We start from the raw sequence: 22,108 nt of genomic DNA on the forward strand, positions 1-22,108 counted from the left end.
ATTTCTATTGAGATAATCAAGGAACTCTTGGAGCATGTCCATGCTTCCCGTCCATATGCACAGGACGTCATCAATGTATCTATACCAACCCAAGATTTGTGAGCTATATGGGTTGTTTTGCCAGATGGTGGTATTTTCCCAATGGGCCATGAACAGGTTCGCGTAACTGGGCGCGAATTTCGCGCCCATTGCAGTTCCGCGAACCTGCTCATAGTAGCCTCCATTGAACCAAAAGTAGTTGTGGTGCAGAGTAAAATTGATAGCCTGCATGATAAATTGAATTTGCTCAGGGGGGATGTCTGTCTCTGTGGAGAGGATGTGTTCGACGTGCTCACATCCTGTCTTATGATCTATGATCTAAGTGTACATTGACACTTTTTTACAACCGGCAGTTAGCAACCAGAGGAGCTATCTAAAAGACACCAGGCACGTTCTACAAATCCTACAGAATATAGAATGGCAAACTGGATATTTATTAATGACATGTGATGTTTGTTCTCTATATACTATCATAGATCATAAGACAGGATGTGAGCACGTCGAACACATCCTCTCCACAGAGACAGACATCCCCCCTGAGCAAATTCAATTTATCATGCAGGCTATCAATTTTACTCTGCACCACAACTACTTTTGGTTCAATGGAGGCTACTATGAGCAGGTTCGCGGAACTGCAATGGGCGCGAAATTCGCGCCCAGTTACGCGAACCTGTTCATGGCCCATTGGGAAAATACCACCATCTGGCAAAACAACCCATATAGCTCACAAATCTTGGGTTGGTATAGATACATTGATGACGTCCTGTGCATATGGACGGGAAGCATGGACATGCTCCAAGAGTTCCTTGATTATCTCAATAGAAATGACATCCACCTCCGTTTCACTGCTAAGATTAGCGACACCAGGGTGGAGTTCTTAGACTTAGACATAGCCATAGTAGACAATCACATCCAGACTAAAACATTCCTAAAACCGGTGGACTGTAACTCCTATATTCCAGCCACTAGTGGCCACTTAAAAAGATGGCTCACCAATATTCCCAAAGGTCAGTTTACCCGCATCAGGCGGAACTGTTCCAATCTGGCCTTATACGAGGAACAGTCCACAATTTTGAAAGAGAGATTCCTTGAACGGAACTACGATAGGGACACTGTCAACATGGCCTTTGAAGAAGTCAAAGGGCTAGAAAGGGAAACCTTACTCCAATCCAAAATTCCAAATATAAATACGAATGATCCATCACCCCCTGCATTCATCACCAAGTACAGTTCCAATCACAGGGAACTTGAGCAGATTGTAAGAAAACACTGGCATATACTGCAGATGGATGACCACCTGAAGGGCATCCTCTCAGATCATCCTAAGATCATTTATAGAAAATCTGATTCCCTCAACACAAAATTAGTTAAATGCTGCATTCCCACAACAAAGAAAGAAAAACAACAAAGTTGGCTCGGAGAGAATAGTGGGGGTTTCTATTTCTGTAATAGGTGTCAGGCCTGTGTAATGACTAACCACAAGGGACTGAAACCCACTACCACCTTCAGGTCCAACACTACAGGGGAATCGTATAAAATTCAAACCAAAATCACTTGTGACACTATGGGTGTGGTCTACCTACTGGAGTGCCCTTGTGGCCTCCAGTATGTTGGACGCACCATTCGGAAACTACATGTCAGAATTTCTGAACATTTACGCAATATTAGGAATAAGTCAGAAAATCACACCGTATCTGCCCACTTCCTCAAACATCACAATCATGACCATACCACCCTCCAGTATTTAGGGATCTGCAAAGTCACTAACCCATGGAGAGGTGGTGACTATGTGTCACTCATTTCGAAAGAAGAAGCCAGGTGGATTTTTAATCTTAAAACCCTGACTCCAAAGGGACTGAATATAGATTTTGATTTGGGATATTTTTTGAACTCGTAGATCCCCACTATATCTATTGCTTTAACCCCGCCACTTTACTCAAATATAACTAACTATGATCAGTCTGTACATATATGTACAATTGTCATAGGTCTTATACATACATTTTTTCCCATTTTTAGTGTAAGACCACACTTACCATCCAATAAGGTTTACCATACTGGTATACCTATAACAAGGCCTCATTACTGGCATACATTATATTTACTCAGAGACTTACTCACTGATCCTACCGACTAAAGAGACTCATGAATCAACTGTTCATATTGGGATATACGGAATTGTGCTCATGAACAGACCTAACCATGTTTTATTACTGGTACTTTACAACTATCCAGAGATTCAATTTATTCAATTTACTCAATTGATTGTTTCAATTTATTTATTTGTGAGATTGTTCTGTCTGTTTGTTGGAATACCCACTACGAACACAGATCTATACTATAATGTCATTCATGAACTGCGAGTATCCATCTGTATATAGAAGCATCCCTTTGACATACTCGCTTCATTGTCTCCAGCTGAGCCCCTGGCAATCATGTGAAACTACTGATGCCTAATTGCAAACATCCGGACTATATATAAACATACTGGGAGGAAGACCAGCACTGACACACCATCCCTGAGGAAGCTCACCGGCATTCTAGCCACGAGCGAAACGCGTTGGATACATAGCGACATCACTCTTCCAGCTAAGGATCATCTAGCATGCTAGATTTTCATTCATTCATCTGAATCATCTTATCAGGTTTTTGTTGGGCGCGAATCAAAGAGAGCGTGCATACGTTACACACGCCACCTCCGTTGTATACACAGGCTGCGTGCCTGCGATTCTCTCAAATCCACAACCGAGGGACAAGAGACGCTGCCGCATCCTAGGAGGAATCCTCGCCCCGCGAACAAACCTTCTCTGTCGAACGAAAATATGTAAGTCACCCTGGACTTTTTGTTTAACCCTTTGGATACACATTGGTTCTTTGGACAACATTCTCAATCATTAACGCTATATCCACAAGGGCTCATTGCCTACATAGCGGGCTTTATGTTAAGCCAGGACTGTCTTTTTTCCGTGATTTTACCTTCATTTGTTTTTCCACTGTTATCCGTTACTTTTGAGCTCCTGTATACACACAAATACAAAATTTTTGTGACTTCCTTTTTTGTGATATATATCAATATTTTATTCAATTTATATAATTTTTGTGATACATTTGTGTTACCATGTGCCTTTATTACACTATGTAGTGCATTGCATGCACAATATTTTTTCCGGCCGGAATGTGTTTCATGTAAACCATGTTACAATAAACATCTATTATATCCTAATTCACTTATCCATCCTGCCATATATCTCACACTGATCAGCGCCCAGAACCTGTTATTTATTCAATTTAAACCCTGTTGTTCTAATAATGTATACACACTCAGGGAAATATTTCTCAACACGTTACCACTAACAAGCAAGGACATATTTTGTATATCATGAAAACAAATTCAATACGCTCAAATGAATGTCCAAATGAATTCATGTATGAATGAGTTAATGCACAGACAAATATGGAACTCAAGAGTTAACGTTTATCAAACTCATGTTTCAGTGTTCTCAATCCTGTGTGTCTTCTATGTGCCTTCTCTAACCTTTCACTCCCCAATTTGGATACCATAAAGGAGAGAGAGGCACCTTAGTGAAGTTCTGTTAGATACTTTAACATGAATAGGAGGCTGCTTATTACATGATCCAAAGCCGGGATGATTTGCAAGAATATAAGGATAAAAATAAGAGTTTCCAATACTCAGATACACATTCCATGTATTACTCAGTATTCACAATCAGCAATGGAAGTGAACAAAATCATCAGAAGAAATTGGCATCTGTTACTTAAAGATGTGTTAAGAGGCATTCTCCCACAGTACCAGAAAGTAGTCTTTAGAAGAGCCTCTAACCTTAAACAGAAGCTGGTCTCAAGTTCTTTGCCGAAAGAAGATAAAGGAACCAATAATTCGTTAACACAGGAAACTAAGATAAAGGGGTTTTATCTCTGCAATGATTGCTCAGCATGTAAGAATACTGGAGGAACTACTACAAAAGCCATTAGGGAATTCTCTTCAAAAACAACACAGCAGAAGTTCAAAATAAAGGAGAGACTTACCTGTGATTTAACAGGAGTAGTGTACATAGTTACATGCCCATGTGGACTACAGTACATTGGCCGGACCTGTAGAAAACTTGAAAATAAGGATTTCGGAACATATATATGAAACATTAAAATTGGTCTGAAGACACATAATCTTTCCAACCATTTCAGACTAAAACATCAGAAAGACCCGAAACGTATTAAATTTACGGCCTTTCAACTAGTGAATAAAGACTGGAAAGGAGATTACAACAAAAGGTTGAATCAGCAAGAGTCACAATGGATATACACCCAGGGATATACAATGGATATACACCCAGGGATATACACCCAGGGACTTTAGCACCGGCAGGTTTGAATGTGGATTTTGAACTAGTTTCTTTTTTGTAATATTTGGGCCCATGGGAATTTGTCCTCATATATTTGCCAAACAGGATTGTAGCTGGCATGAGGGAATATATATGCTCTGGAGTATTGTATTTATTCCACCTTATTCCCATGATGGAATTAGTCCGGCCAGTTCCCTTCCAGCTTTAGCACATTAGTCATTGTGGTATAGTATATAGTTTATATAACATTTCCATTGATTTTGGATGGATTATTTCCATGTAATAAGAACATCCCAATAAGTTTGGATCATTTAGATCAATATATATGATGTCTGTAGAAATGTGATAATTTATGGTTGATTGTGTCTTTAGATGAAGCCTCTAGTTATCTATTTAACACCTTTATGTGGTGATGCTGTGATAATACCCAGTATGTGTTTTAAAAATATACATACCGCAGTATTTATACACTGTGCGTTTTATTGTGAATATAATCCAATTAGAACTAAGGTACTAAGTATGTACATGGGGCTTATGATTGTTGAAATAATTTTAACATTTTGTGCAATTTATTTGATATGACTTTTGAAATTCGTTCCTGTCATTGTGCTAACATACATGATTACAAGTACGTCCAGTGCATGTATCACATATATGTTGTGAAATATATTTTAATATTATCTATATCATTAGTTTAATTAGGTCAAGAGCGTATAGTTATTAATGTAGATTAATCTTGTGATTGCTGTAATTATAACCATAAAAGATGTTTGAATGAGGGTCACAAACTGCGCTCTGAACATTTGGCTAATACAAACGCTTTGAGTAGAAGCCGATTGGCTCGGATCACTATTTAAACTGACTTTGGAGAATGAAGAAATCCCCTGACGAAGTCAACCAATGACGAAACGCGTAGGGTTGTGACGTCAGCCTCTTTGCCTAACATATTTGCAAAGCTTAACATTCACAGCAGCCGGGACTCCCCAACAGCATCTGAGCAGTTTATCTGAGCATCGTACACTGCTTGGTAGTCAGAGCCAGACGGGACGAGGGCTGTTAATGAAAGAAACCTTTCATGGAATTTTTATTCATTGCATAATGTAAGTGTTTTTAATCCCTATTTTACGGTTAAAGTATCTAATGGAACTTCACTAAGGTGCCTCTCTCCTTTATGGTATCCAAATTGGGGAGTGGAATGTTAGAGAAGGCACATAGAAGACACACAGGATTGAGAACACTGAAACAGGAGTTCGATAAACGTTAACTCTTGAGTTCCATATTTGTCTGTGCATTAACTCATTCATACATGAATTTATTTGGAAATTCATTTGAGCTTATTTAATTTGTTTTCATGATATACAAAATATATGTCCTTGCTTGTTACTGGTAACATGTGTTGAGAAATATTTCCCTGAGTGTGTATACATTATTAGAACTGTGGCTTTCAAGCAATCATCTTTATTCATCTAGTCTCCTTTGGACCATCTAATAAGCAGCCTTCTATTCATTGTATTTTCCTCATATTCAGTAAGATTACCATCTTTTCCTTATTGTCCCCCCGCCCTCTTACAAAGTGCGCCCTTTCCTAAGGGAAATAGATGCTATTGTGTCTTTTGTTAGGGGAAGACACCCCTATTTTAAGGTCTGTTGCAGCCTGAGTTAGCGCCCACCTGCTATATCTACTTTAGGCGATTATAAAGATTTCTTTATACATAGATGAAAAACCTTTCTCAGATGGCCCGCAGAGATTTTTGTATACATGAATTTTAACATTTGAAATTGCGTGGGAACACTACATGCGTTCCATGCTTCCGTGTAGTCACTTCTGGTTTGCGGTCCACCTTCATTTTTTCACCGGAAGTGGTCATAAATTTCAATAAACTTTATTAATTGCTCCTTTTATATTATAGACAGTAAGTTCTTCTGCGTTCCACATCGGGAATCAACTTAACTATACAGTATTATGCAAAACAGAGTCTATGGTAGTTAGACTTTTGCATTATAATAAAAATAATAATATTACAAGGCTGTTTATGTTGAACATATTATAAATGGTCTTCCTTTAGAAAAACATGAAAGAAAGAAATAAAGTAAAAATACAAAAATATATATACATATAGGGACATCTAAATGTCATTTAATTAATTTAGATCTCTTATGTGCATATAATAGAAATTACAATGTATGATGGTATCATAAGATCAATTACAATGAATTATTTATGTTTATTTCAAAATAATATTAATAATTATTGCTGTGGAATTGAAGGAATGATGATCCTACATCTGAAAAGAAGGGGGGGGGGGAAAGACAACAAAGCAACATAATCAGCTTAAAAAACATTTTATTTCAAACTCCTTATTTAGACCATAAGGGACAAGAGCATTTAATTTATTTGTATTTTTTCTAAATTTCTGTTTCCAACTGATTGGCTACTTGTATGCCACAAAAATCTTTGTAGAGCAATTATGGATTTGTTTACAGAATGTGTCTTTTCCTGTTTTAATATTATATAAAAGTTCTGATATTCTTTCTTTCAGTGGTCTAGATGTTTTCCCTACATATAGTAATCTGCAACATTCTAAAATATATATAAGATTTTTTGCATTACATGTAATGAATTAATCAATTTTATATGTAATGCCATTGTGGGTAAATTGTGTAAGTTTTGAATTTTTTGTTTTTAATGGTCTTATATCCTACGCAATCTCCATATCGAAAAAAACCTTAACAAAAATTGAAAAATTATTCACCTGAACACATACAAAAGGATTGCAATGATATTACAAAATGACGCTATGTCTACATATATTCTTCTTTTCCCATACCATGCATAATTGAATATTGTGACTAGATACCTTTTCTTGGCATAAAGAAGGGATAAATGATCTTCCCAAATATAAGTATTATCCAACCTTATCAATTTATTTGTGTATCCACAACCTTTAGCTGTGGAAACTCTAATTTCTGTATTTACTTATTTGAACACATTTCTTTATCTTTACATTATTACAAGCTGCGAATAAAGGGATTACTTATAGGCACACTTTCTCTATCTCACAGCGTCTTGATCGCTGACTCCTTAACACACACGGGACTCTTCCAGAGATTAATCACATGTCCTTTTCTCTCTTCCCTATTGGGTTTCACTGGTTGTCATAGTTTAGTTTCAGGATTTCACCAGCACGCTAATTGCTAACGCGAAATGACGGATATTCACGCTAAACTCTTGCACCTGGATGAGTAACACACGTCTATATATTACCTTATTACATTCAATGTTGAGTATGCTATCACTGATGAACGTTTTGGATTAACTGAAACATTGTACATAATGGATTAAAATTAATTTTTGACACTTTATCTCTGGCTCAAATCCTTGCGTGCCGCCCTATTTATTCAGCATGATTTACATCTGACTTGAGGTGAGCACCTGGGTCAGTAAAATGTTTGGATTGTTTTCGCCAAGCTATGTACTGCTATATCATCTATTTTAATCAATTGATTTCACAATATTTGGAGAATCGCAGCAACCTTGTTTCATATCCAATTGCTTTGGTCCTATGTGAATTTTCTGATGTCTAATCATTTCTGATTTCTGTGCAAAACATTTCCCACACTCAGAACAGGGAAATGGTTTCTCACCTGTGTGAGTTCTCTGATGTCTAATAAGTTTTGGTTTGTTTCTAAACCATTTTTCACACTCAGTACATGGCAGTGGCTTCTCACTTGTGTGAGTTTTCTGATGTTCAACAAGAGATGATTTACCTGCAAAATATTTCCCACACACAGAGCAAGAAAATGGTTTCTCACCAGTGTGAGTTCTCTGATGTTCAAAAAGATATAATTTTTGTGTAAAACGTTTCCCACACTCCGAACATGGAAATGGTTTCTCACCTGTGTGATGTCTCTGATGATTAACAAGAATTGATTTTCGTGAAAAATATTTCCCACACTCAGAACAGGGAAATGGTTTCTCACCTGTGTGATGTCTCTGATGATTAACAAGAATTGATTTTCGTGTAAAAGATTTCCCACACTCCGAACATGGAAATGGTTTCTCACCTGTATGAGTTCTCTGATGACTAACAAGAATTGATTTTCGTGAAAAATATTTCCCACACTCAGAACAGGGAAATGGTTTCTCACCTGTGTGATGTCTCTGATGATTAACAAGAATTGATTTTCGTGAAAAATATTTCCCACACTCAGAACAGGGAAATGGTTTCTCACCTGTGTGAGTTCTCTGATGATTAACAAGAGTTACTTTCTGTGAAAAACATTTCCCACACGCAGAACATGGAAATGGTTTCTTAGGTCTATGCCTGATCTGCTTTTTATGAAGAGATAATGTAACTGTAAAGCTTTTGTTATCGGGAAAATATTTCTCATGATCAGAGGGGTCAGATGATTTATTTGCTCTGTGAAGTATTGGATGTATATTTAGGGCAATGGGGTTTTCTCCAGGAGAATCTTGTGTGATGTTATCTTCTATTTCACAATCTGTTGACACAATGAATTTTCCTTCTGAGATATTCCAGTGTTTACATCCATCTGCTGAAAACAAAATAAATGTATGGAAACAGACATCTAATTTTAAATTAACATTAAAATGCCCAACATTTTCATACTATGATTAAGTTGAAATGTTCAGATGTTTAATTTTAATTTGCAAACTACAAACTCTTCATGATAATTATAAAACTGCACCAAGCACAATGCATAGACCCAGTCAAAGTGACATGCAGATCACATCCAGATTCATCAACTCCAGCCAAAATGCAGACTTTACACACTGTAATAACCACAAAACGGTTCTGCATTTACTTAGCCTTTATGTGTGGTTTGATTGTTACCTTAATTGGTGAACCAACAGGAATTGGCTATTGTATAATAAGAAATTTATATGATTGTGCCAATATATTGTTTTTTAACTATAAAACATATAGGGCCTGATTTAGAGTTGGACGCAAGTTTAACTAATCAGTGCAAACAGCACTTTTAGCCAAGGATCCGTCTCAACTTGTATTCTGACTTAGATGGATCTCCTCCTTGCACCTCTCTGTGGTTAGAGAGGTGGAACGGGGAAGTTAGTGGGTGAACCTAGCAATGTAAAGGTGTGTTCAAGCACTTTACATGCTACGCAAAGCTGAAAGCACAGCCGCAAATAGGTCTTTAGGAGACTGATCTTTTGCGGGTGCTTTCTGCTGGTGCAACAGACCTTGTTGTGTTAAAAAGATTTTAAAAAATTATTACATTTTAAAAAAAGATTTGCACCCCCTCCCAAACAGCTTATCCAACCCGAGTGCTGTTAGTGGGGGAAGAAGCACAATTTCTTTTTTACATTCATTTTTTATTCATTAATCTGCCTTACAGGGTCGCTATGACTGATACACTTAAGTGTATCATGCACGCCGGCCCATAAGGCAGATAAAGAGGTGTGTTTATGCAATTTGCATAGTATTCTGAGTTGCACGATCTAAAGATTTGTGTGACTTGGAATACTGTGTAAATTACGTGATGCAATTTACATTTACGAGTTAAGTCTAAATTCCCTCCGACTAAATCAGGCCCAAAGTATCTATATGTTGAAGAAGTAGTGACGTTTCTGTCCTCAGCGTTTTATGTTTTTTCATTTTAATTTTAGACTTTTTAGACTTTACACAATGCCCAGCCAGGATCCTAGGACAGGAAGACTCATTAGCCAGGGACATTTTCCATCTGGACACTGTCCTCATATACAAACACTGGAGCCTCAAAAGTAGAGTAGGCATGTGTTAAATCAGCAGTGAGTCCTGGATATGGGTTTACACTACTCTTAGGTCTTACACCATTGTACAGAGCAGAGGAGAGCATCAGGACAGAGTAGGAGAACGGAGCAGGACACAGATGGGCAACAGTACATAGTAAAGTATAAAGGCAGAGCAGGGTACAGACTAAGCTCAGCAGATAAAGAGCATCCAAGCACGTAGATTGTACAATTATGGGTGTGTGGTTATAGATCCGTGTGTCAGAAGGTGGAATTTGTGTTTAGTGTACTTTGTGATGGGGTGTATGTGATCTCAGAGGAAGGGGGATAATCTCATATTTTGCATTAGCATTACATTGCTACTTTATGGCTGAGGATAAACTGTTCCTGGATTATTACACAGGGAAGATGAGTAATGACACGTGGTCATAGAGAGGATTATAGGTAGTATCCCAGGATCTACAGTACAGGATATTCATGGGTAAAGGAGGAGACTGGTCAGATCTCTGGGCTGGTAGCACACAATGATATGATGTGAGGAGACTGGTCAGATCTCTGGGCTGGTAGCACACAATGATATGATGTGAGAGGAGATTGATCAGATCTCCCGAATGGTAGCACACAATGATATGATGTGAGGAGGAGACTGGTCAGATCTCTGGGCTGGTAGCACACAATGATATGATGTGAGGAGGAGACTGGTCAGATCTCTGGGATGGTAGCACACAATGATATGATGTGAGGAGGAGACTGGTCAGATCTCTGGGATGGTAGCACACAATGATATGATGTGAGGAGAACAGGAGTCTAATAGGGGCTGATGGCTCCTGACTGTCCCATCCTTTATCCTCATTAGTTTTTACTGACAGAGGAAGGTGTAGAATATATGACTGATATATTGACTAAATAAGCTGAGTATGTGACTGTAACAGGCCTATTTTTGTTGTATTCATACTTTTCTGTGTGTATTGTAAAATGCTTCTCTGATCAAAGGCTGGGCCGAGACATCTCCACATAGACCAGGGCGGTGTCTCAGATGCTTCTGCACATGAGCGAGAATATATTCTCTCTTATCAGGAATGTACCAACTGTTAGACAGTCGCGGCGGCCGCGGGCACCGCCGCAACACACATTACCTCCTTCTGGCGTCCCGGCCGTCGCTATGACAACCTGAACATCACTTCAAGTATTTCGGGACGACCGTTGGTGTCAGGGTTCTTTAACCCCTCCTCAAGGGGGAAGGGGTACTGTTAGACAGTCGCGGACACACATTACCTCCAGGGCAACGGTCGGACACCGAAAATAGACTGTAGGCGCTCCGGCAGGCTGAGTAGCCGGGCGCATGTATGACAGGTCCGCCTGTGGGCTGATTAAATATCTTTGACTAGTAATTAACAGGGGGGGTGTGATTGTTTCAGAGCTAGGCTCTGATTGGCTATCAGCAGTATTTAAGGCAGTGAGGTCTGAGCTTCACTGCCGGTTATAGCGTCCAGTTTGCCTGTCGGCTAACCTGCTCCTGTATTGTGTTGGTGGAAACCTGTTGGACTGATTTCTTGTGTATGACCCCCTGCCTGGAATTTGGACTATGCCTGTTTGCTCGTTACCCTGACCCTTCAGCCTGTACCTTGGACCTTGCTACCGTGCCTGTGACCCCGACCTCTGACGTGTTTATCGATTACCCTGCTTGCCTGTGACCCTTGACCATGGCTATCGTTTTGACTACCCGCTGCCTTCTACCAGTGTCCTGGCCCGCAGCTGTGGTCCTGCATTACCAACCCACACTACACTTGGAGCTAAGTCCTGGGGGCATCCGAGTACCGGTGAGCGCGTCAAGCTCTAAGGGAAAGGCGGCTGCTATAGGCGAAGATCTCCGTCATCTAGTTCTGTGGGTTGGTGATCAGGGCCAGCAGCCTAACATTATAACCGGCCATACAGACAGTCCGGAGACGAAATTGGGATGGATGAAAGCGTAACCAAATTGTCTCCGTTTCAAGCCATGGCGGGTCATGTGGAGACCCTTTATCAAATGGTCCAGGGATTGTCCCAGCGTTTGTCCGCTCAAGAGGAGGACTCCCGGATTACACTAGCCATTTCAGGTCCCGCCGGTGAACCCAAGTTAAATTTGCCGGACCGGTTCTCTGGAAATAGAACCCTGTTCCGAAACTTTAAGGAGAGCTGCAAGCTCTACTTTCGGCTGAGACCTTGGTCTTCTGGTTCAGAACAGCAGAGAGTCGGGATTGTCATCTCCCTCCTGCAGAGTGACCCCCAGTCTTGGGCCTTCACTCTGCCACAGACGAGTCCCATCATGCAATCTTCGGAAGCTTTCTTTAACGCATTGGGTCTGCTCTACGATGACCCAGATAGAGTTGCCTCCGCTGAGGCTCATCTACGGGCCTTAAAGCAAGGCCGGCGTTTGGCAGAAGAATACTGCGCTGAATTCTGCAGATGGTCGCCTGACAGTGAATGGAATGATCCAGCGTTACACAGCCAGTTTCGCCTAGGACTGTCAGAGCAGATTAAAGATTCACTTGTGCAGTATCCTTCCCCCACCTTGTTGGAGAACCTTATGCAACTCGCCATTAAAATTGATAGGAGAATCAAGGAGAGGAAGACAGAGAAAGAGGCATCTTCCTTTTCGTCTGCATTTATTCCAGTTCCCACAGATGTTGAGGAGCCTATGCAGTCAGGGGCGTATTGCCTTTCTCCTGAGGAAAGAGACAAAAGACGGTCACAAGGCCTATGTCTTTATTGTGGTAATAAAGTTATCCAAAGGACGCTTGTACTCTCTTTCTGGCTCGGAGACCAAATCCATGAAGGATTACATTGACGAAAACTTAGAAAAGGGTTTCACCAGGCCATCTAAATCTCCAGTAGGAGCTGGATCTTTCTTCGTATCCAAGAAAGATGGGGGTCTAAGACCCTGTGTCGACTATAGAAGACTAAAACTTATTACAGTCAAGAACACCTATCCCCTTCCTCTCATCTCAGTATTATTCGATCAATTAAGAGGTGCTACAGTCTTCACTAAAATCGACCTTCGTGGAGCATATAACCTCATCCGTATCAAAGAAGGAGATGAATGGAAGACGGCGTTCAATACACATTCTGGCCACTATGAATATCTGGTCATGCCGTTTGGTCTTCGCAACGCACCTGCAGTGTTCCAAGATCTGATTAACGAAGTTCTTCGTGAGTTCCTCAATTACTTTGTAATTCTCTGCTTAGACGATATCCTCATATACTCCAAGTCGTTATCTATACATCGGGGTCACGTCAAGCAGGTTCTACAGAAACTACGGGAACACCACCTTTACGCCAAACTGGAAAAGTGTAAGTTTGAGGTGCAGAAGGTATCATTTCTGGGTTACGTAATCTCTTCTGAGGGGTTCTACATGGATCCAACCAAGGTTTAAGCTATCCTGGATTGGTTACAACCTAATAATCTCAAGGGAGTGCAGAGGTTTTTGGGCTTTGCCAATTATTATAGAAGATTAATTCGGGGCTTTGCTGATATTGTGGCTATTGTCACCCTGACCCGCAAAGGAATGGATCCATCTAATTGGTCACCCCAAGCAGTAACCGCATTTGAAACCTTGAAAAAAGCCTTTGTATCTGCTCAGGTCCTTAGACATCCAGATTCCAGATCCCGAAGTACATTTTTTTCTAGAAGTCGATGCCTCCAACGTCGGTACTGGTGCTATCTTATCTCAAAAGGATCCTCATACTCACCGCCTACATCCATGTGCTTATTGTTCCCGTAAGTTCTCCTCAGCAGAAGCCAACTATGATGTGGGCAATCGGGAACTACTGGCAATTAAATGGGCCTTTGAGGAATGGCGACATTGGCTGGAAGGTACTACACATCTAATCTCCATTATAACGGACCATAAAATTTTGCAATACATTCAGTCAGCCAAACGCCTGAACCCCAGACAGGCCCATTGGTCGTTATTCTTCACCCGCTTCAATTTTATGATCACCTACCGGCCAGGTTCTAAAAATGTCCGAGAGGATGCTCTATCTAGAAGCTTCTTGGCACATCATGTTCCAGTTTCAGATCCTGTGCCTATCATTCCCTCCTCCTTAATCCATGCTGGGTTAACACAAGACCTGAGCATCAAGCTTCGCAGGTTTCAAAGATTAGCTTCTAATAATACTCCAGAAGGATGTTTTTTTGTTCCAGTTCATTTAAGGAAGGCGGTCCTTGCAGAAGCACACGATAGTAAGACTGCTGGACATCCTGGAATTTATAAAACTTTAGAAATCCTCTCCCGTATGGTATGGTGGCCATCATTGTCTGCTGATTTCAAAAGTTATGTCCTCTCTTGCGAGGGTTGCACCAGGAGTAAAGTCCCCAGGAATCGTCCTGTAGGCCAGTTGTTTCCTTTGCCCATTCCTGCAAAACCCTGGACACACTTGTCTATGGACTTTATAGTCGATCTGCCACTCTCTGCAGGACACAACACCATATGGGTCGTAGTAGACCGGTTCAACAAAATGTCACACTTCATACCGTTAACCAGGCTTCCTAGTGCTGGAGATTTGGCTATCCTGTTCATTCCGCGTATATTCCATCTCCATGGACTTCCTACTGACATCATGTCTGATCATGGTTCCCAATTTATTGCACAATTCTGGAAATCCTTTTGTACCCTTCTTGGAATCAAGATTAGCCTTTTGTCTGCATACCACCCTCAATCTAATGGGCAAACTGAGAGGGTCAACCAGTCCTTAGAGCAGTTCTTACGATGTTACACTTCATAATTTCACGACAACTGGTCCTCCTTGTTACCTTGGGCAGAATTCGCCTATAACAATTCATGTCATTCATCAACTCAAACCTCTCCATTCTACTGTAATTTTGGTTTTCATTCCAGATCCAATTCCTTGTATTCTCTCAAATCCGCTGGTATTCCGGAGATTCGTTCTACAGCCAATGATCTCAAGGTCATTTGGGAAAAAGTGCAATCCCCTTTAAAACGGGCCTCATTCTTTGCAAAAAAAAATTCGGATCGCCACCGTACCACCTGCTCCTTCAAAGTGGGCCAGAAAGTGTGGCTTTCTACACGCAATATTAGGCTCAGACAGCCTTGCAGGAAACTGGGGCCTAAATTCATCGGTCCTTTTCCTTATTGTCAAGCAAATTAATTCTGTAGCTTTCAGATTGAAAATTCCTGGCTCGTTGAGGATCCCCAACACATTCCATTGCTCTCTGCTTAAGCCTGTGCTATACCCAGATCTATCCCAGCCATCAAGTCCGCATGTACTGAATTGGAACAAACCTCAAAAATACATCATTCAGAAGATTCTCGATTTTAAGAAGGTGCAGGGTCAGGTGCACTTTCTAATACTTCCCCTAATGAACTTCCCCTAATCTGTCCAGCTTCAAACGGGCCCTAAAAACCCACCTTTTTCTTAAAGCCTTTCTGTCTCCCACTTAACTTCCTACCTTATCTTCTGCCTCTGTCCCCCTACTCTCCCTCTCTCCCCTGCGTCTCTCTGTCTGTCCACCCCTCCCCTTAGATTGTACGCTCCTCTGAGCAGGGCCATCTCTCCTCCTGTTTCCACCACTTCTAACTCTGCTCTCCAGCTACTTAGCCCTCCTCCTCAAAGGTCCTCCACCCCACATCCACTTTCGCTCCCTCCTCCCCCCTGGGGGTCTCCCTGTCTTCCGCGCCCCCCTTCTTGGGCCCCGTCGTTTTCGGATCCTCCCTCCCCCTTCCCCGCCCTCTCTAGCTGTGCATTGAGCGTACTGAGTTGCTGTGTTTACTGTACTGTGCTGTCTCCCATTGTATTGTGATTTTGTTTGTCTCTGTACGGCGCTGCGGATGCCTTGTAGCGCCTTATAAATAAATATTAATAATAATAATAATAATAATAATACAGTGGAAGAATCGTGGTTTGGAAGAGCGGTCCTGGGTTCCACGATGACGGCTTCACGCTACCAAACATCTAACACAATTTTTTAAAAAAATTCCTAGGAAACCTGGGTGTCAGGGTTCTTTAACCCCTCCTCAAGGGGGAAGGGGTACTGTTAGACAGTCGCGGACACACATTACCTCCAGGGCAACGGCCGGACACCGAAAATAGACTGTAGGCGCTCCGGCAGGCTGAGTAGCCGGGCGCATGTGTGACAGGTCCGCCTGTGAGCTGATTAAATACCTTTGACTAGTAATTAACAGGGGGGCTGTGATTGTTTCAGAGCTAGGCTCTGATTGGCTATCAGCAGTATTTAAGGCAGTGAGGTCTGAGCCTCACTGCCGGTTATAGCGTCCAGTTTGCCTGTCAGCTAACCTGCTCCTGTATTGTGTTGGTGGAAACCTGTTGGACTGATTTCTTGTGTATGACCCCCTGCCTAGAATTTGGACTCTGCCTGTTTGCTCGTGACCCTGACCCTTCAGCCTGTACCTTGGACCTTGCTACCGTGCCTGTGACTCCGACCTCTGGCGTGTTTATCGATTAACCTGCTTGCCTGTGACCCTTGACCTTGGCTATCGTTTTGACTACCCGTTGCCTTCTACCAGTGTCCTGGCCCACAGCTGTGGTCCTGCATTACCAACCCACACTACACTTGGAGCTAAGTCCTGGGGGCATCAGAGTACCGGTGAGCGCGTCAAGCTCTAAGGGAAAGGCTGCTATAGACGAAGATCTCCGTCATCTAGTTCTGTGGGTTGGTAATCAGGGCCAGCAGCCTAACACCAACAGCAAGTCTGAAAATATATTCATACCCTTATATGTAAGTTGATTCCAAGACCCTTTGTTCTCTGTGTATAACACTGGAATGCAGCCAGAGAGACCCTTGCCTCATGACTGGACCTTGATGAAGAAAGGTGTCTATTGTTTTTCCAGCATTTGTGTGAAAGAGGGGTCCTGGAAATTGACTGTTACTTGAACATATTGGAAGCGAAGTATTTGCTTTACTTTTTCTTTTATGTTATGTTTATCGTAAAAATAAAGGTAAACGTTACAATAAATCTTGCATTCATGAGTCATTAACTCTTTGAAACCGAAAGAACCTCATTCAACCTGAAACACTGACTCTTTTCTGTAATAAGTGCTTATTACTCACCTGAGCTGATATCTGTAGTGATTTCCTCCTCCTTACACTGCTGATCACCCCTCACATACGTCTCTTCCTCTCCATCTGTAATTTCTACTTTAATATCAGTCAGGATATTATCCTAAATAACCCACAAAATAGAAACATTATAAAATTATATAAAACAGAAGAATATCTATGTTAGATCCATACAGCTATTTTACAGAATGTATAATTAAAAGTAATTTTGGAATTTGGTGAGACCCTAAAATCTACCTGATACTCCTGTGGGTTCCTGGGAATTTCCTCTGTACAATCCTGTGAATAAAGAGGATGAAGATATCTCTCTGGGGTATTTCTGTTACTGGATCCATCTGTAGGGAACACACAGTGACTGAGTACATTGCTTATATATGATTATCAGATGATGAGTGTATCTAGATGGCCCTCAAAACTGATCTCTTCTTTTACAATAAATGAAAGTCTCCTCTTACCCTGTGATGTGAGGGGCTGGTGATTCTCCATCTTCACATCCTCGTACAGACAGTTGGGCCCTTCCAATTTCTCCCACTCCTCTTCCTGACACTTTATAGGAACCTGACATACACAATGACATAGTCATCATCCAGACATATCCCATAATGTTAATGTATAATGTCCCATTCCCAGCAGTCACCTCTCCAGTCAGCAGCTGAATGATCTTGTTGGTCAGTTCCAGGATCTTCTGGTCATTGTTTCCCTCACGTGTCAGTGAATGAGGTTCAGGCATCGTGATGGGGCTCTGGGCCCTGCTCAATCCTCCTGACACACAGGGGCGGGTCGTGGGTGTCACACACTCACCAGGTCTCTTTATCACTGCTGTGTAATCCTGTGTATGGAGAGAGATATCCAGGTGAATAAAAATCCACATATTTGGAATTTTATTTAGGGGTTAATTGTGGAAAATAAACAATAATTCTATTCTATTCCATAATTACGACCCATATCCTATATGTAACTATTTCCTATATACAGGAATTTGGAGTGTATATAGCATTTACCTCTCCTGCAGCCGTGGTAGTCAGCATATCGATAATGAATACCCCGACAACACTTACCCCGACATGATGATTTCGAAGGGTTCCTTACTGATGATCACCGATTTCCATTTTCTGGAGTTTTTATTAAAGGTTCAAGAGATACAAGAAATGCTTATTTTTCAATAATTGGCTGTAACTGTTCCCTATATGCACTGACCATTAGAGTGTATATATCACTTACCTCTCCTACTATCTTTCAAAGGTCGGCCATTCTGAGCCCCCACTTTAAACTCCTCTTTCTGTTTGCACTGATTTATCCAAGCAGATGATAGATCCATGGGGGCCGGCTGTAGATAGAGGACTCAGATAGGTGGGCTCACTGAAGATGTCCGGAGCTGCAGGAGGGTGGGGTACAACATATCGATGCCGAATACCCCGACAACACCCCGACATGATGATTCCAAAGGGCTTCTTAACGACGATCACCGTTCACGACTACTGTTGAAAGCGACTTGAACCAATCACGAAGAAGTAATAAGCCGGCTCCCCTCATGACGTCATTCACCATGGTGACGGGATTATCGCTGCTGTTAATGGTGTAATGTAAGTATGAGCCTATGTACAATGTAGTTTACAAAGCCTACTGCATTGTACATAGGCTCATACTTACATTACACCATTAACAGCAGCGATAATCCCGTCACCATGGTGAATGACGTCATGAAGAGGAGCCGGCTTATTACTTTTTCGTGATTGGTTCAAGTCGCTTTCAACAGTAGTCGTCATCGGTGATCGTCGTTAAGAAGCCCTTCGGAATCATCATGTCGGGGTGTTGTCGGGGTATTCGGTATCGATATGCCGCACCCCACCCTCCTGCAGCTCCGGACATCTTCAGTGAGCCCACCTATCTGAGTCCTCAATCTACAGCCGGCCCCCATGGATCTGTCATCTGCTTGGATAAATCAGTGCAAACAGTAAGAGGAGTTTAAAGTGGGGGCTCAGAATGGCCGACCTTTGAAAGATAGTAGGAGAGGTAAGTGATATATACACTCTAATGGACAGTGCATATAGGAAACAGTTACAGCTAAGGTAGGGGCTATATTTGAAAAATAAGCATTTCTTGTATCCCTTGAACCTCTAATAAAAACTCCAGCAAATGGAAATCATCCCAAGATTTGTAAAACTCAGTTACAAAGTATCAGCTAGTGATAGAAAAAAGAGGATTTTGTACTTACATTAAATCCTTTTCTCTGATTCCATCTGGGGGACACTGCTACCATGGAGTTGTATGAGGGCACATGGAGTTGGCACTTAAATAGTTAAACTGTTAATGTAACTGTTGACAGAAGCTCCTCCCCTCTGCAACCCCTGAAGCTCCACAGTGTAATTGAAAAGCCCCAAGGAAGGAAAACAGAATAGCATACAACCAATAAAAGCAACAGAAGAGCGAATGGCGGGAACGCAGTGTCCCCCAGATAGAATCAGAGAAAAGTATTTAACGTAAGTACAAAAATCCTCTTTTCTCTTTCATCCAATCTGGGCGACACTGCTACCATGAGGACATTCTAAAGTAGCCCTTTGAGGGAGGGAAAGCTCTGTCAATCTGTCCTGCATAACTTTGTGGCCAAAACATGCGTCATGAGACACAAAAACATGAAAACGGTAAAACCAGGTAAAGTGTGGACAGAGAACCTGGTTGGTGCAAGGCAGAGTTAATCTGCCAATGCACCGTTGCGCGCAGCCCAAGAGGTTCTCCACAGAACTGAGGAAATGCACGGCGACGCGATCAAGTACAGGCCGATCAGAACTGATATAAGCCTGTCTGACGGGGAACATTATCCACCTAGCAGCAGTTTGTTTTGTAGGCAGCCAATCACTGTTGTGAGGATCATACAAGAAAAGGGAATCCAACCTCCGCATTGTGGACGTGCTGTCCACAAACATTCTTAGAGCATGGACCACATCCAATGACGTTAAGGATCCCTTATTTGAAGAGGCAGTCACCTCCAGAAGACTGGGAACATAATCTCTTGAATAAGATGAAAACCAAACCACTTTTGTTTGGAAGGAAGGTATCTTGCAAAATACAGCCCTGTCAGTATGGAATACCAGATAAGTTGAACAAGAGCGCCCAAAGTCCAGAAACTCTCACTGCAGAAGCGATGTAGAAGTTGTCACTGTTTACCAACTGTCATGCGCAGTAAGTCTGCATAACAGGCTCGACATGGCCAATTGGGTGCAATCAGGATCACTGAAATTCCGCAGTGTCTGATGTCATCCACCATGAATGCCAAGGGGTCTCTGGTCCTGAGCAGAACCTGGGCACCTAGCGGTTTTGTTGAGATGCCATGAGGGCCACATCTGAAGGTTCCCACTTCTGGACAAACCATTGAAACACCTCCGTGAGTAGAAACCACTCCACTAGCAACACGGTGCGTCTGCTTGGGTAATCGGCCTCCCAATTATCTACACCCAGGATAAATATATATTGCAGAATTTGCCGGGACATATATTTCCACCCAGAACAATATCTGGGGAGTCTCCTTCATCCGGCTCCAACATTCCTGTGACTACAGAACAAAGGACCTGCCCACCGTTAGGAGACCCGCCTCCAACCAAGGGAAAGGCGCATTCTGGGAGACAAATGGAGCATCTGAACTATGCGAGAGTGGAACAGTCCGGAAACATTTGGAAGGTAGAGACCATCTCACCTATTAGTTTCATACATAGTAGGATGTAGACCTGAAGAAAATGCACCTTGCTGATTGGTAGAAACACACTCTACAGTCTGGTGTCCAGTATAAAGCCAATGAAAAACATCCTCTGACAGGGGAACAACTGGAATTATTGCAAATTTTAGTTCCAGCACTTGTTTGAACACCGAAAGATGGAGCCGGAGGGTCTGATCCGAGTTAACCTTTACTAGCAAATTATCCAAGTATAGACTGATGCAAAGTCTAGGGGACACAAACATGCTGCCATGACCGCCATGATATTTGTAAAGACTTTATAAAGACTTATGGTCTCTACAAGGCACTTAAGGAGCCTTGGGAAGGCCTAACAGAAATGAAAGTGGGAGTCCCCGACTGCAATCTGCGATGGGAGAAAAGGAGCCATCTGGCTTGTGAACCAGGAAGAGGTTTGAATAGAAACTTCTGCCCCTTTATCCCTCTGGGACCTGGCAGATAACTCCTGCATATATAATTAATGCATTAACTATCTCATAGCCAATCTCTTTACTTTGTCTCGTGGAGTGGTGGAAAATATACTGTGAGGTGGCTGATTATGGAGGTCTATCATGTAGCCACGTTGCATGAATTCCGTAATCCACCGATCCTGAGCAGAAACTGCCCATTGATTCAGGAACAAAAAGAGCCAACCATCCACAACAGCCACAAGGTTAAGAAGAATCCCGGCAGGTTGCAGGTTTTTCAGGGTTCTTAGGCCCTGGACACTTGTTGGAATAGGACAGTCTGCCCTTCTGTGGAAGGATTGTCCCTGGAAGTGATTGGCTTACCTCTGTAAGACTGCTCAGTTTAAAAAGCCACCCTCACAGAGTAGACGAAAGGAATAAAAACAAGGTCTTCGTGTCTTCTGGACATTAATAGGGAGGAAGAAACTTTTTTCTCCTGTAGCTTGACTTATGATGTTGTATAGCTCTGCACCTAAAAGAACAGAGCTGACATAAGGAAGCGATTCCAAGGACTTTTTGGATTTGTTATCTGCGTTCCATGAACACAATCACAAAATTCTTCCATCTGTAACTAATGATGCAGAGATGGAAGAAGACACTAAGGCTGCATTCCGAGCTACCTCAGGTATCCTGAGGCTTCATTCAGATGTAATGCCAGAGGGAGCAAATCAGAATTCTGTAGACCATCAACAAGCTGATCTGCCCAGG

The 22,108-nt window shown here is 41.8% G+C and overlaps 1 protein-coding gene across 3 annotated transcripts in view; it reads right to left on the minus strand.

Moving 5' to 3' along the window:
- Positions 1 to 6,727: 6,727 nt before the first annotated feature.
- The window catches only part of LOC142150992 (uncharacterized), a 42,397-nt gene continuing 27,016 nt past the window's right edge, over positions 6,728 to 22,108 (minus strand). For 2 of the 3 annotated variants that reach the window (XM_075206236.1, XM_075206234.1), the window contains 5 exons: positions 17,865 to 18,056; positions 17,683 to 17,785; positions 17,465 to 17,562; positions 17,219 to 17,330; positions 6,728 to 8,957 (listed from right to left, as the gene is read on the minus strand). In XM_075206236.1, the coding sequence (XP_075062337.1) occupies positions 7,894 to 8,957; positions 17,219 to 17,330; positions 17,465 to 17,562; positions 17,683 to 17,785; positions 17,865 to 18,056 (1,569 nt within the window). In that variant the 3' untranslated portion in view covers positions 6,728 to 7,893. The remainder of the gene's footprint in view (positions 8,958 to 17,218; positions 17,331 to 17,464; positions 17,563 to 17,682; positions 17,786 to 17,864; positions 18,057 to 22,108) is intronic. The other variant, XM_075206237.1, reaches the window with a different exon arrangement.

Source organism: Mixophyes fleayi, chromosome 4, assembly GCF_038048845.1.
Source record: "Mixophyes fleayi isolate aMixFle1 chromosome 4, aMixFle1.hap1, whole genome shotgun sequence".
NCBI lineage: Eukaryota > Metazoa > Chordata > Amphibia > Anura > Limnodynastidae > Mixophyes > Mixophyes fleayi.